This window comes from Lynx canadensis, chromosome B3 (genome assembly GCF_007474595.2).
Source record: "Lynx canadensis isolate LIC74 chromosome B3, mLynCan4.pri.v2, whole genome shotgun sequence".
In the NCBI taxonomy this organism is placed as follows: Eukaryota; Metazoa; Chordata; class Mammalia; order Carnivora; family Felidae; genus Lynx; species Lynx canadensis.
The window spans coordinates 718,470-732,961 of record NC_044308.2 but is presented as its reverse complement, the minus strand read 5'-3'; the positions used below and the strand labels follow the sequence as shown (position 1 = coordinate 732,961).

The following is a 14,492-nucleotide window of genomic DNA, read 5'->3' as shown; positions in this document are numbered from 1 at the left end:
CTTGGCGGAAGGTTTTTCCCTCGGCACGTCGACTGTACCCCGCCACTCCCGCTGGCCTGCGAAGTTTCTGCTGAAAAATCTGTTCATAGTCTTGTGAGGTTTCCCTTGTACGTAAGAAGCTGATTTTTCTTGCTGCTTTGAGGACCCTCTTTCTCTTTAACTTCTGATGTTTCTGTCATAGTGTGTCCTGGTATGGGGCTCCTTTGGTCACCTTCCTTCGGACTCTCTGGGCTTCCCGGACCCAGATGTGTGTTTCCTCCCCCAGGTCAGGGTCGTTCACAGCCGTTATTTCTTCAAATGACTTTTCTGTCCCTTTCTCTCTTCTTCCGGGCGCCTTACTACCCAAACACTGTCCCCCGCGTGTTATCCCCTGGGTCCCTGAGCAATCTTCCTGCTGCTCTTTTCCAGTGTGTGCCTGGCTTCCAGATGACCGGTCCTGTCTTCTGACTTCGTCCGCCGTGTTGTTGAACCCCTCGTGTGTTGTCCAGAGTTACTGTATCCTTCCCTCCGTGACTCCTGTTTGGCGCCTTCTTGTGTTTTCTCTCTGTTGAGGCTCTCGCTGTGTCCCTCCGCTCTTCCCCAAGATCAGTGAGCCTCTCCGGGACTGTTACTTTGAGCCCTCTATCAGGTAAATTAGCTGTCTTAGTCTCACGAAGGTTTTTTTACTGGAGTTTCATCTTGTTCTTTCTTTGGGAACATATTCCTCTGTGTCCTCATTTTGCCTGGCTCTCCGGGTTGGTTTCCATGTATTAGGCAAAAGTGCTCTCTCCTCATCCTGAAAGGGTGGTCACGGGAAGCCCGGGGTGGGTGTCAGTCTGTTGTCTGCACGGTGCCCCGGGGAGGTGGCCTGCCAGGAACGTCTCTCCGATTGTTTCAGTCCTGTGGGGCCCAGAGCTGCAAGCCCCCTGGCCACCAGAGCCACACGTCCGGGGGACACCCCCGTGGAGACTGGGCACAGATCTGTGGTGGGGGCGTGGGGGCAGAACACGTCGGGGCAGAACACATCAAGCCTACCTGCTGGGTTCAGTGGAGCGGGGGCCACGGCCTCCCCTCACTTCAAAAACCCCCGGGCATTCCTAACTTCGGCTGTTCTCACCCCATCACCGAGATCTCTTCTCCCAACCTTGCTGCTACTGTGAGGTCTGCTTCCCCTGGAGAAGCGGCCCCATCCCTCCATGCTGGCAGGGGAGGTGGAGAAGAGTGGGAAGTAGGCGGGCACAGGGACAGTTGTACCACCCACAGTGCCCATCCCGGGGTCTTGCCGTCCCCACCAGGGCCCGGACCCCTGAGAAATGCAGCCACGCCGGGCAGAATGGCTGGCACAGAGCAAGTGCTCAGGGGGCATATTGGCAGTATTATCGGGAATAGTTTTTTAAATTTTTTTGATGTTTATTTTTGAGAGGAGAGAGAGAGAGAGGGAGAGAGACAGAGCATGAGCAGGGGAGGGGCAGAGAGAGGGAGACACAGAATCTGAAGCAAGCTCCAGGCTCAGAGCTCCAGGCTCTGACGCTGGGCTCAAACTCACGGACTGTGAGATCATGACCTGAGCCGAAGTCGGATGGATGTTCACCCAGCTGAGCCACCCGGGCGCCCCTATCGTGAATATTAATAAGAGTAAGGGGACAAGGACCACAGACCGCAGGGTGCCTTGTGCAGACATCATCAGAGCCCTGGAGCGGGATGTCGCTTTCAGGTGTCTGTTCATCCTTTCCTTCCTCAGCCATTCGTCAGCACTTACTCGGTACCAGACTCTGTGTGGGGCTCTGGAGTACCCAGAGGAAGGTAGCCAACCCCGGCCCCGGCTTTGAGCAGTGCACGGCCCGTGAGTCAGTCAGGCGTGAGACCCCCTGGAAGGAGGGGCCTCAGGGGGCCGTGATCCTCAGTGACAGAAGGACGGGGGCCTAGCAGACACCCCCACCCCGGCCAGACTGAGATCCAGACAAGTACCTGGAGCTCTGTGTGTGTCCTGGCAGACACAGGGCCACGCCTAGGCCCCCAGGCCACACCCGGGCCACACACCTGAGCGGGACAGAAGGGCGCCAGGCCAGAGCCTCCCCAGGGCCTCCCACGGGCTGTACGGGGAGACCGGGAGCCGGCCCAGGCCTGTCCTGAGCTCCAGGAAAGATACAGAGCACTCACCTCCAGCCGGGCTGTGCCCTCCTCCCCTCCACCCAGCAGATGGGCAGGCACACGTCCATGAGGACAGAGACATAGATGGTGCAGGTGTACAGGGAGATCACGGAACTCAGAGACACAGACGGCCCAGCTCGTCCACCCAGCACCCCGCCCCCCATCGCGGATGAGAGCCCGAGCAGGACAGAGGAAGGGGCCCAGCGGCCCCGAGCCGCACGGTGGGTCAGACTCCACGTCCGGTGCCCGTTCTCTCCCAGGAGGCCACTTGTCCCTTAACTTGGGGCGTGCCCCTCCCAATCGTGGAGAGAATGCCGGATGACGGGGGAGCCCTGGACTGCGGCCCGGCGCCCCCCTGCGGGAGCCACATCACACCTCCCACCGCAGCCGCTCCGAGGGAGGGCGGTCACCGTGTCGCAGGCACCTGCACACCCACGGGCCACCTTGGCCGCACCGGCCTGGGACCGGCCGCCTTCCCGGCACCACACGGCCGGCGGTTTACTGGGTCTGTCTGCGCGCGACCTAGGCCCTCGTTCAACCTTGCTCAGTTCTCCAGATTCCTTTCTTGCTAGCATCTTCCCGGAACCTGGAGCTCACCAGCGTGGGGGCTCCGTTCTTTCCCAGCGGATTTTACTGCCTCTGTCCGCTTTGTGTCTCTGTCCCTGCCTCCCTTCTCCGTCTCCCTCCATCGCTGTCTCCACTCTGTCCCCATCCTTGTCTGTGTCCCCCGCCCCCCAGGCCCCACGTGGAGCACAGTCTGGTTCCTGAGCCGCCCAGAGTCAGGACTGGTGATGACTCAGGTGGCTGGGAGCAAGTTTACTGTCCCCTGGTGAGCACTGGCTGCTGGTCACCGGGGCCACGTGGCCGCGTAAGCCAACGTCAGGGGGAAGGCTGGCGGGCACACGGGACCGCACTGCTCTCCCGTCCCCTGGGCCACTTACTCTGCAGCCGGGGCCGCAGAAGCATCGCCGGCCGAGAGCAGCCGTGTCCCGGAGGGGGCCTCGGGCAAGCCCCGCTCCCTGTGACATGGGGGCGGTGTGCTTTACCTCGGGGTCTGTGGTCCAGGGAGGCCCTGCTCTCCGCTGGCTCTCCCTCCTCCAGCTGAGGCTCCCCAGGCTGCCCGCGCAGCAGGCCCTCCGGCCTCTGCCCCGAAGGCGCCCCGGGCCTGCTTGTTAGGAGACACGGTGAAGATTCTGGGCTGTGCCCGCCCCTGAGGCCCCCACGCCCAGCCCTCCACCGGCCGCTGCTCGGTCACTCAGGGTCTAGACAGGGTCTCCAAAGACAAGACGCATGGGACCCATGTTAGGAGACTGGCCACGGCCACGCGGCTTCACCCGGAGCAGGGGCGACAGAGGCGAGGCCTCACAGAGGCGGAGTACATGAGGGGTGCGCTAGCCCCTCGCTGTGGAGGTGACGGGACGGCGTGGGGAGGAAGTCTCTGGGGACAGACCCTTCTCCGAGGGGCAGAGAGTTGAGCATCCGCATGGCTCCAGAGGCGTCTGTGGTGGCCTGGGTTCAGGCCCGGGAGCTTCCTCGCGGCTAATTCCCTGCTGAGGGGGGTGGCGGGGGTCACGGTACCCAGACTGGCAAGCGGCCGAGTGTTCCCTAAGCTGGGCCGATCGGGAAGAGGCCTCTGTTAAGGGAGAGGGGCCTCAGCCAAACCCCTCACTGCCCGCAGCTCTGGGGGCCCGGCTCCCGGGGCTTTGCCAACCCGGCCCCTCCCTGGGCAGGTCCACACCCCCCCCCCCCCCCCCCAGCGGCTTGGCAGGGAAGGAGACCACTCTTGCCCTGGGAACAGGGCCTGGTCCCATCAGTGGGCCCCATCCAGCTCCAGGACATCCCCCCCTGGGGACCCAAGGAGACCCACCCTGTCTGTCCCCTGTTTCTGAGTTAGGACCCGAGTCTCACCCGCCTATAAGCTCCGTAGCTTTTCCGTCTCTACACCCAGCACCAGGCCCCAGCTTATGTGTCCTCCTGGCTTCTCTGCTTTCCAGCTGTGTGGCCTTGAGCAAGTGGCTTGAGTTCTCTGTGCCTCAGGTTCACCCCCCTTGGTGAGTGTGGGACTCCGTGAGATCATAGGGGGACAACCTGGGGGTGCTCACCGTCTCTCGAGAACCACCCGCGGCTGCCTTCCTTCTTCACCTGCTTCTCCCTGGGGGCAGGTGGGGGCGTGCCCACCCTTCCGAATTCAGTTATTCGAGGCTGCAGCTGACAGTTCCTTCCACAGCCCCAGTTGTCTGTTTCCTAGGAAACAAGTGAGAGACATGGAGTGTGCAACAACACACACACACACACACACACGCACGCGCACAGGCACGCATACACAGGCACACCCTGGCTGCCACCCAGACTGACCCTTAACAGAAATATAGGAAATGTCAGCAGAGGCTAAAAATAGTTTACGCACCGCACCTCGGTTGCGGGTCCCTCCCCCTCCCCGACCCCGACCCCCCAAACCTGCCCCTTATCCTGCCCCTCCCCCTCTGTGGCCCCCCCACCTCTAGTCGCTCCAGCCAAAGACCTGAGTGTCATCCTGGCCACGTCCTCCCAGCCCGCCCCCCTGCTGGGCACCGCCACCCGGACCCTGCCGCCTGCCCCCCTTGCCTCCGGCATCCCTGTTCCTGCCGCCCCTCCCGCCCCAGCACACCAGGCGCAGACGTCTGTGCCGCCCCCGCACTCCGCGTCTAGCGACCGTCACTCCTGGACCAGAGCCCCAGGGCTGGGCAGCCCTCCTGCTGTCTCTGGACTGATCAAGGGGTGGCTTTCTCTGCCCCGACAGCCCCTTGTCACCTCCATACAGCAGTGAGTGTGGCTGTGGCAGTTGTGCTCGCGAGGGTCCCGGGCATTGTTCTGGGGGTTCACGCACTTTAGCTTGTCCAACAACGTAACAGACATGCGTCCGCCGTTGGTTCCTCCGCTTCCCAGGAGCCCAGGGACGGGCCGCGAGCTTGACCCGCCTCCAAGTCCCCTACACCCGACAGAGGTGCTTCCCGGGGCCGCTCCTGTCTGTCCACCGCTGTAACCCCAGCACCAGCAGAGTGCTCGGTACACTTCCGTGCAGTGAATCGAGGCACGCTGCACCCAGCGGGCACCCACTTCCCAGGGGATGCTCTCGTGGGTTTCCTCTGCCGTCCTCCCAGCATACCTGGCGTTTGAAAAGTGGCTTTTCTGCAGTTTGTTGGCAAACGGGACTTTGGGGGCCCCCGCTTCCTTCTCACAATATCCAAAGCACGGGCTCTGTTCACATCATGAGTCTGGGCCCGGCTGATGTGGCGGCAGGCGCTTTGCGAGACAGACTGATAGCAGCAGACGCGGCTGCTTCTGCGGACACCTGGTAATCAGAGATATCTTCTTCTCGGTGCAGCATTATTTCACGGTCAACTTCAGCCACGAGAACCAGAAAGCCCTGGAGCTGAGGACAGAGGACGCCAAGGATTGTGACGAGTGGGTGGCAGCCATCGCTCATGCCAGGTATGTCTCGCCCACCCCGCGGTCCTGGCAGAAGGGGCTGAGCCCAGCGACTCCGTCTGGAGCAAACCCAGGCCCTGGAGTGGGAGGGCGCGGAAAGGAGGGGAGCGGAGAAGGAGCCGTAAGGGAAGGCCTCTTGTGGGGGGCGCCCCTCAGAGCCCCGAAGCTCCGGGTCTGTAGCTCCCTCGGGTGCCCCAGGAGCCAGATGGGGACAAAAGCAAAGGGCTCTAGTGTACGCTGCAGAGAAAGTGGGGCTCCACGCTGGATTGAATCTTTTGGGTCCTGGAGAGGTGACAGGCTTGTGGTCTGGGGTGTGGCTCCACAGCTGACAGTCCCCTGGCAGAGCTGAATACTGTCCGAGGGCAGGGACACCCGGATTCACCCCTCCCAACAGGTGATTTTTATGGCTCAGTAGAGAGAGGTGTGTTTCTGTGTCTGTCTGCCTATTACATACAAGGTCCTGAAGGCAGAGACCAAAAGCGATCCAACATCCCCAAGACTTATAGAGTCCTGAGCAAGTGCTCAGCAAGGTGGATTGGAAGAAGGCAGGGATGAACGAATGGATAGAGGGTGGATGGGAGATTGGATGTTGAGTTTGTGAAAGATGAACGGAGGGTGGATGGGTGATTAGCGGATGTGTTTACAGTATGAGTGATGGTGGATCCATAGACAGCTGTGGGTGGATGGGTGGGTGGTGGGTGGATGGATGGATAGGTGGGTAGATGTAAGGATGATCGGATGGACGGATGGAAGGGTGGATGGACGGTGGGTGGATGGAGGGATGATTGGGTAGGTGGGTGGGTATATGGGTGGGTGGATGGATATGTGGATGGACGGATGGATGGATGGATGGACGGTGGGTGGATGGAGGGATGATTGGGTAGGTGGGTGGGTATATGGGTGGGTGGATGGATATGTGGATGGACAGATGGATGGATGGATGGATGGATGGATGGACGGTGGGTGGATGGAGGGATGATTGGGTAGGTGGGTGGGTATATGGGTGGGTGGATGGATATGTGGATGGACGGATGGATGGATGGATGGACGGTGGGTGGGTGGAGGGGTGATTGGGTAGGTGGGTGGGTATACGGGTGGATGGATGGATACGTGGATGGATGGATGGATGGATGGATGGATGATGGATGGATGAATGGATGGTGGGTGGATGGGTGGATGAATGGGTAGGTGGGTGGGTATAATGGTGGATGGATGGATACATGGATGGATGGATGGATGGATGGATGGATGGATGGTGGGTGGGTGGATGGATAGATGAGTGGATGGAAGGATGGATAGGTGGGTAGATGTAAGGATGATTGGATGGATGGATGGATGGATGGATGGATGGATGGATGGTGGGTGGATGGATGAATGGGTAGCTGGGTGGGTATATGGGTGGATGGACGGATGGATGGATGGATGGACGGTGGGTGGATGGAGGGATGATTGGGTAGGTGGGTGGGTATATGGGTGGGTGGATGGATATGTGGATGGATGGATGGATGGATGGATGGACGGTGGGTGGGTGGAGGGGTGATTGGGTAGGTGGGTGGGTATATGGGTAGATGGATGGATACGTGGATGGATGGATGGATGGATGATGGATGGATGAATGGATGGTGGGTGGATGGGTGGATGAATGGGTAGGTGGGTGGGTATAATGGTGGATGGATGGATACATGGATGGATGGATGGATGGATGGATGGATGGATGGATGGATAGATGAGTGGATGGAAGGATGGATAGGTGGGTAGATGTAAGGATGATTGGACGGATGGATGGATGGATGGACGGTGGGTGGGTGGAGGGGTGATTGGGTAGGTGGGTGGGTATATGGGTGGATGGATGGATACCAGGGCCCTTCCTTGAGCTCTGGAACAAGTGAGCTGACCAGAAACCCTTTATTATGGCCACAGCATTGACGTTGACTTTGGGGCCAGGCCATCTCCAGCCCTGTCCTCAAGGAGTGTCCAGCAGTGGAGACCAGGTTCTCACACATGAACTTGTAGAGTCAGGTTCCGAGTGTGGTGCTGGGCAGACAGGTGTCCCCCAGGGATGTCACGGTCCAGTCAGGAAGACATTAGACACATTCACAACTAGCTCTGGTACCTGACAGCTGTGGTAGGCACGAGGCACCACGCAAAAGAGATGTTACTTCTATTTGCAGGGGTTGGAGGAAGCTGGAAATAGGGTGACACGTGACCTGAGCTGGAGGACTAGGGTCGTATCTAATGGGTTTAACTGTGAGGACTTTGGCCCCCAGCCCCATCGCCAAGACACTGATGTAGGAGACTTCCAGAAACAGTAAAGAGACCGAGTACGGGTGTTGGAAGGTGGACAGTCATACCCAGTCTTGAACACCCAGCCGAAGTTTTTGGCGTTTACTCTGTGAACAGTGGGAGCTATGGAAGGTGTTACACCAGGGGAGTGACATGATTACAGCTACGGATTTGAGTGGAAATTGCCAGTGTTGGGGAGGATGGATTCATGTGGGAAGAAGCCAGACTCAGGGGGGACGTTAGTCTCCCCGACACTGACCTAGAACCAAGAGCAGGGTTTTTAAGTGTTGAAGGGTTAGAGAATTCTGATTCGTTGTACATTCTGATGACCAGGATTACGCTGACTTAGAAAATCAATTAATACAGAAGTGTTTTAGAGACAGGGAGACACTGCTGTGTGTGGAGTCCAGCCTGGAAGAAACGACAGCCTGAGGTGGCAGGTGCCGGACCAGGGTGGCGCCCCATCATTCATACACACGGGCAGGCGTGGGAAATGGCTCAACCACTTTAGAGAATTGGAAGCCCATTGCCTAAAAATCAGCAACTTAGAAATTGTCAGGCCTGTTGTATGGCCAGCAATGCCACCTTCTGGTACTTGTCCGGGAGGAACAGAAGTGCCCACGAGAAGTCTCGCGTGCTAATGTCCTTAGCGGCTTTGTGCATCATGGTCCCCAGACTAGAAATAGCCGGGGTGTCCATCAGCAGACAGACATACAGACACGCCCCAGAGCATCCATGACACGGAATACCGCTCCGCGATGGAAAGGAAGCCACCACAAATCCGCGTGACAAAACGGATCAACGTCAAAGTCAAAGGAAACAGAGCCAGACACAAAATAATACACACCGTGTGATTCCAGTTATGTGAGCTTCTAAATTTTTTTAATGTTTTTATTTATTTTTGAGAGACAGAGAGCTTGAGAAGGGGAGAGGCAGAAAGAGAGGGAGACACAGAATCAGAAGCAGGCTCCAGGCCCCGAGCTGTCAGGACAGAGCCCGACGCGGGGCTCAAACTCACGAACCGTGAGATCATGACCTGAGCCGAAGTCAGTGCTCAACCAACTGAGCCCCCCAGGCACCCCAAGTTACGTGAACTCCTAAAACGGGCAGAGCTAACGTGTGGTGAAGGAATCTGGACAGTAGTTGGGGGTGGGGGGGTGGCTAGGAAGGGACGTGAGAGAACTTCCCGGGTGATGGGAACGTTCTTTTATCCCAGGTCAGGCACGCACTGATCAAAACCACTCAGACCTCGCACTTAGGGTCTGCCGTCTCCATTCTATGCGTGTTAAACCTCAAATTTTAATTATGCAGTCCCTTGGGGCGCCTGGGTGGCTCAGTCGGTTAAGCGTCCGACTTCAACTCAGGTCACGATCTCACGGTCCGTGAGTTCGAGCCCCGCGTCGGGCTCTGGGCTGATGGCTGGGAGCCTGGAGCCTGCTTCCGATTCTGTGTCTCCCTCTCTCTTTGCCCCTCCCCCGTTCATGCTCTGTCTCTGTTTGTCTCAAAAATAAATAAACGTTTAAAAAAATAATAATAATAATAATAATTATGCAGTCCCAAATCTCTGACCTGCCTTTTCTGTGACCAGCAGAGAAAACTCCCTTTTAAATGGTTCAAGTGATTAGGTCAGGCCCACCTGGACACCCTCCCCATCTTCCCACCAGCTGTGTCGTGTGTCGGTTAACCTGACTGAGGGAGAGGGGTAGCAGCCCATCCGATTTATGGACCTGGGGCTTAGGACGGCTTATGCACCAGGCCCGACTTGCTTCTCTGCTGTGTAACTAGGGGGAGACTACAGACCCTGAGCCGTAGTTAGCTCCAAGTCTAATAGATCGTGTGTGTGTGTGCATGTGTGTGTGTGTGTAAGAGGGAGCCTGACGGCCTCCCGCAGCTATATCTGGTAGTAAGTGTTTCTGCCGGTATCTTATTTATATTTTATTTGTTTACATAACAGATACGTTCTACACACAAAAATAAGCACTGGGATGTATGAGCGGCATGCAGGGACACTGTGTACTCTCCTGCATATGTGACGTCCCAGCGTCGGGGGGGGGGGGGCCACCTCTGAGCTGTACGCGAACAGCCGCGTGTGGAATGTTACACCCACGTGTGCATCACCCACACGTCGGGAGGGGAGCTGTGTGCCGCCGACGGCCGCGCGGGCACGTGCAGACCCGTGTGGTCGGGGGCTGCAGACCTCGTCTAGCTCCAGCCTCCACGCTAAGTGACTGTCGTTTGGCGCGAGTCCCATCCCTTCTCCGGCCTCAGTTTCTTCATTTATAAAATGAGACGGTTGGTCTTTCGTGCTTCCCGAGCCCCCTTGCAGCCCCGAGTCCGGGTCCATAAGGACGGCGCCGCACAAAGAGATACTCTGGAGGAGGTGGAGGGAGGTGGGAATGAGGGAGGAAGGGAGGCAGAAGACGCCCAGACAGTCCTGCAGATGAGATCTCGTTCGGCCCCGAAGTGGGAAAACTCCCTGGATCGTGTCTCCCTGGAATGAGGAGGCCCCTCGGTGCTCCCGGCCCGATTCCCCTTGCGAGTAAAGTCGACTGAGCCTCTCGGGAAGTGGGAGAAACTTTAAAACCAAATATTCTGGCTAACGTTCATGCTTGGAATGGAGGCACAGAATCATTGGAATCAAATAGTTCTGCAAACCAGAGACGCCCCTCACAGAGCGTTTACCTTTAGACGGGGTGGGCTGGCGAGGGCGCAGCTGTGCTTTCTGGATCAGGGTGTCCCCCAGGTCCTCTGCCCCCTGCCCCCCCACACCCTCCCGCCTTTGGGCTCAGCTGAGGGAGCCCTCTCGGACATCGTCAGGGGACCAGGTGCGCCCCACCACCCCCGACACAGCCCGTTTTGCAGAGCTGTTCCCCACCCACGGCCTCTTGGGGTCCTCCTGTCTCTCGGGGCTTGTGGGGAAGCTGTCATTGTCCCATTTCGGTCTCAGAGCGCCTGTGTGGCTCCTGAGTCGGTGACAGCAGCCAGCACCCACCCCGCCGACCAGCCACACCCAGGGCAGCCGGAAAGTCACATCAGAAGATGCCAGATGGAAAGGCGTCCTCTCGATTGGGCAAGTGGGAGCCAGCTGGTGACCCCCGAGAGGGACCCAGGTCCTGTGGGCGCTGGTGGCCGACCCAGGCCGGCCTGGGCTCGGAGCGAGGGCAGGAGAGACCGCGGGGACGATGGGGGAGGGCAGGCCACTCTTTCCACAAGCCTGCAGAGGTGGGAGGGGGCTTGGTCTGTGCTCCGTGTGGAGGACAAAGCCCATGGAACAGGGGCCGCTGCTACTACAGAGGGAAAGGCAGGGTCTGGGGCACGGACACTCGGGGTCCAGATGGGACTTGGGCTTGGGCAGGGATGCCAGGGGAGGGAGGAGCTGGGGACCCAGCACAGGAAGCAGGGAGGGGAAGATGGGGACCCAGCACAGGAAGGGGGAGGGGAAGATGGGGATGGGGCTTGGGGGGGGACCCGAGACCCCAGACCTTCCCTCGGAGTCGACGTCTGGCTTTCCAGTTCCCTGCCCTTCTGCCCTGTGAGGCTGCACCCCTTTCCTGGAATGGGGTCTCTCCCCAGCTCTGACACCTGCAGATGGCCGTGATTGTGCTGTGGGGAGTCAGGGAGAGCTGGCCCAGACGCAGGTGACCCGGCCCATGACCTTGGGTGTTCCAGGCTCCCCACCGCCCCTCCTGCCCCCAGTTGTGATGCTCCGCAAATGTGAGGTGACGCCTGTTAATCTGCACAAATGCTGGGCTGTCTCTTCCGCCCCCTGCTTATCCTTTGGGGGGCCCTCTGACCTGTCCCCACTAACTTTCCGGCTTTGTTGCCAATCACCCCCACACAAGCCTCCCAGCCAAGGCTGCCCTCGGATGGGCGCGTGCCCAGAGCACCGGGTTCGTCATCAGAGGCCCGGGCTGCGGGGACATAGTCTGGGTTGGAGACGGCATTTCAGCTGGACCCGGGGCTAGCCTAGGAAAGAGGACGGGGCTAGCACAGGGAGGGCAGGGGAGGTGGATTCCAGACAGGAGGTGTGCGCCGTGCAAAGGCCTAGAGCTCCTGGCGGGAGAGCGGGACCCGTCGGACCCAGAGGTTGGAGCGTGAGATGGGGGCTGGGGAGGAGGCGGCCAGGCCGGGGCCCCGGGCGCTGTGTCCTGAGTGTGGGGGGGAGGCCCCCCCTGGGGCTGGATCTCTAGGGGTGCTGGGGGCTAACCTACGGCGTCCATCTGTCCGTAGCTACCGGACCCTGGCCACGGAGCACGAAGCGCTGATGCAGAAGTACCTGCACCTGCTGCAGATTGTGGAGACGGAGAAGACGGTGGCCACGCAGCTGCGGCGGCAGATCGAGGATGGGGAGGTTGAGATCGAGCGGCTGAAGGCAGAGGTGACTGACCGCTGGCTGGGCGCGGAGGGGGCCGGCGGGGGTCCGGGCCCCAGACCGGCACCTCAGAGCACCCTGGGCTCCTGCAGGTGGGGCGGGGAGGGGGGCGGCGGGCCGGTCTCCAGATGTAGACGCAGCAATGCAGGCGGCGCGGGAGGGGCGCGTGGTCGGATCTGGGTTCGGATCCCACCTCTGCCACTGAAGACGGGCAACTGGAGCAGGCGCCCTAGGCTCTGTGCCTCAGTTTCTTCATCTGTAAGGTGGGCTTTTCGCCAGCACCCAGCGAGGTTGTGCGGATGGTGCGAGGTCACGAGTGCATTGGGGGTACTATGCCGAGGACCACGCTGAGCACTGGGCGGGGGCACGGGCCCGGTCGTCGGAGCGTGCGCTCCCGTGTCAGCACCACAGCAGCCCCTCCCCTGCCCGTTGCGGGGAGCACGCTCACGGGGTCGTCGGGCAGCCGTCTGGAGGCTGCGCTGCTGCTGGACTTGAGCCCACTAGGCTTTGATCCCGAGTGTCGTCTGCGAAGCAGTTTCTCGTCAGAAACGCGGGACCGGGGCCTCCAGCATCGGAACCTGCACTCCCACAACCTCCCAAGCAAGCCCCTCTTGCGTGAGAGCGTGGGAGACGCTCTCGGCCCTTAGACACCCTGCCAGCCGTCTGCCCACCCCAGAAGGATCTGATCCCTCACCCCACAGCACACTTGGAACCGTCTGGCCCCGTCGCACAAGAGCCACGGACTCGGAGCGGAGGAGGGGACGTGAACGCACAGACTCTTGCAGCCAGAATCCGCTGCATAATTTCCAGGGCGCAGTGCAAAGGAAATAAGCAAGGCCGTGGCTAGGGCTGGGGGAGTCTGCCCCCGTCCCCCGTCCCACCACCCAACCCAGGTGACCCCCAACTTCAGCCTCCACCTCCCCTAGCCTCTGCACCGTGATGCACTATGTTCCCAGATTAGGGGCTCACCCACCTGGTGCACTGGCTGCTGTCTCCCTGAGACACCATGGGCCACACCCTCTGCACCTGCACCCAGGCCCCTGCAGGTGGCACAGGGTCTCCAGTCTCCCCTGCTCCTGCCACCCATTGCCTCCAGGGCACAGGGTAGCCATGGTCATGGGTCCCAGGGTGCCAGGCTGTGGGGAGGGGGCAGCTGAGAACCCGTCCCGGGGAGGCAGGAGCACACGTGAGCCGAGGCCCCAAGCACCTGGGGTGTGCTGCACTGTCCCATCTGATGTCACCATAAAGCACAGATTCCAGAAGGAAATTACTAAGAATTTCAAGATGGCAGCTGCACGGGTCCCACCGTGTGCCCGCGAAGCCAGCTCTGCCTGGGAAGTTCACAGACTGAAGGTCACCACTTCCGCCTTGGTGCTCGGCGGCCAAGCTGCCCGGTGCCCTTGGAAGTTGAAATTCAACGAAGTTTCAGGTTCAGTATTCCTCTTCCCGTCCTGCACCAGGCACCTGCAGAGGCGCCTTCTCAGTCCCTCCGTGACCAGCCACTCAAGGAACCAGGTGCAGAGACAAGTCACGTGCCTGAGCTCACACAGCTGGGACCAGGGCCCAGGACCGCCTGTCCACTTGCCAGTGTGTCCACCCTGCCCGGAGCCCCTTCCCACATGGCTCTGGGATAGGAGCTGGTCCTGTGTCTCAGCACCTGGTTCCATCTGGGATCGGCCGCACCCTGGAGGCCACTCCCGGGAGCTCCCCAGCCTGGCACACACCCCCGAATTGGGGCTCCACCCTGTGAGGAACCAGAGGCCTGGCCCCAGTCCCATGTCACTAGATTCACAAGCAGGGGTGTCCAGGTGCCACTCACTCACTCACTCACTGACATGTGCCTGCAGCCACCTGCCAACGGCTGTGGCCTCGGCCCTTCCCCCAGGCCCCCTTTCCGGTCAGCCAGGACTCTGGCACCTCTTGGCCACGGCACATGCTGGTGCTCCTGTTGGAATGGCCTTGTCATCCCACCTGCCCTGCCTCATGGAACCCTACCCAGTCCAGCACCCCTCCCAGGGAACACCCCCAGTCCAGCACCCCCTCCCAGGGAACACCCCCAGTCCAGCACCCCCTCCCAGGGAACACCCCCTAGTCCAGCACCCCCTCCCAGGGAACACCCCCAGTCCAGCACCCCCTCCCAGGGAACACCCCCAGTCCAGCACCCCCTCCCAGGGAACACCCCCAGTCCAGCACCCCCTCCCAGGGAACACCCCCAGTCCAGCACCCCCTCCCAGGGAAC

General features: G+C 60.2%; 1 protein-coding gene across 1 annotated transcript in view; it reads left to right on the top strand.

The window, feature by feature from the left end:
- Positions 1–14,492, top strand: part of RASGRF1 (Ras protein specific guanine nucleotide releasing factor 1) — an 89,794-nt gene that overhangs the window by 19,259 nt on the left and 56,043 nt on the right. Inside the window, exons 2-3 of the mRNA XM_030318532.1 lie at positions 5,495–5,601; positions 12,112–12,259. Of these exons, the coding sequence (XP_030174392.1) occupies positions 5,495–5,601; positions 12,112–12,259 (255 nt within the window). The remainder of the gene's footprint in view (positions 1–5,494; positions 5,602–12,111; positions 12,260–14,492) is intronic.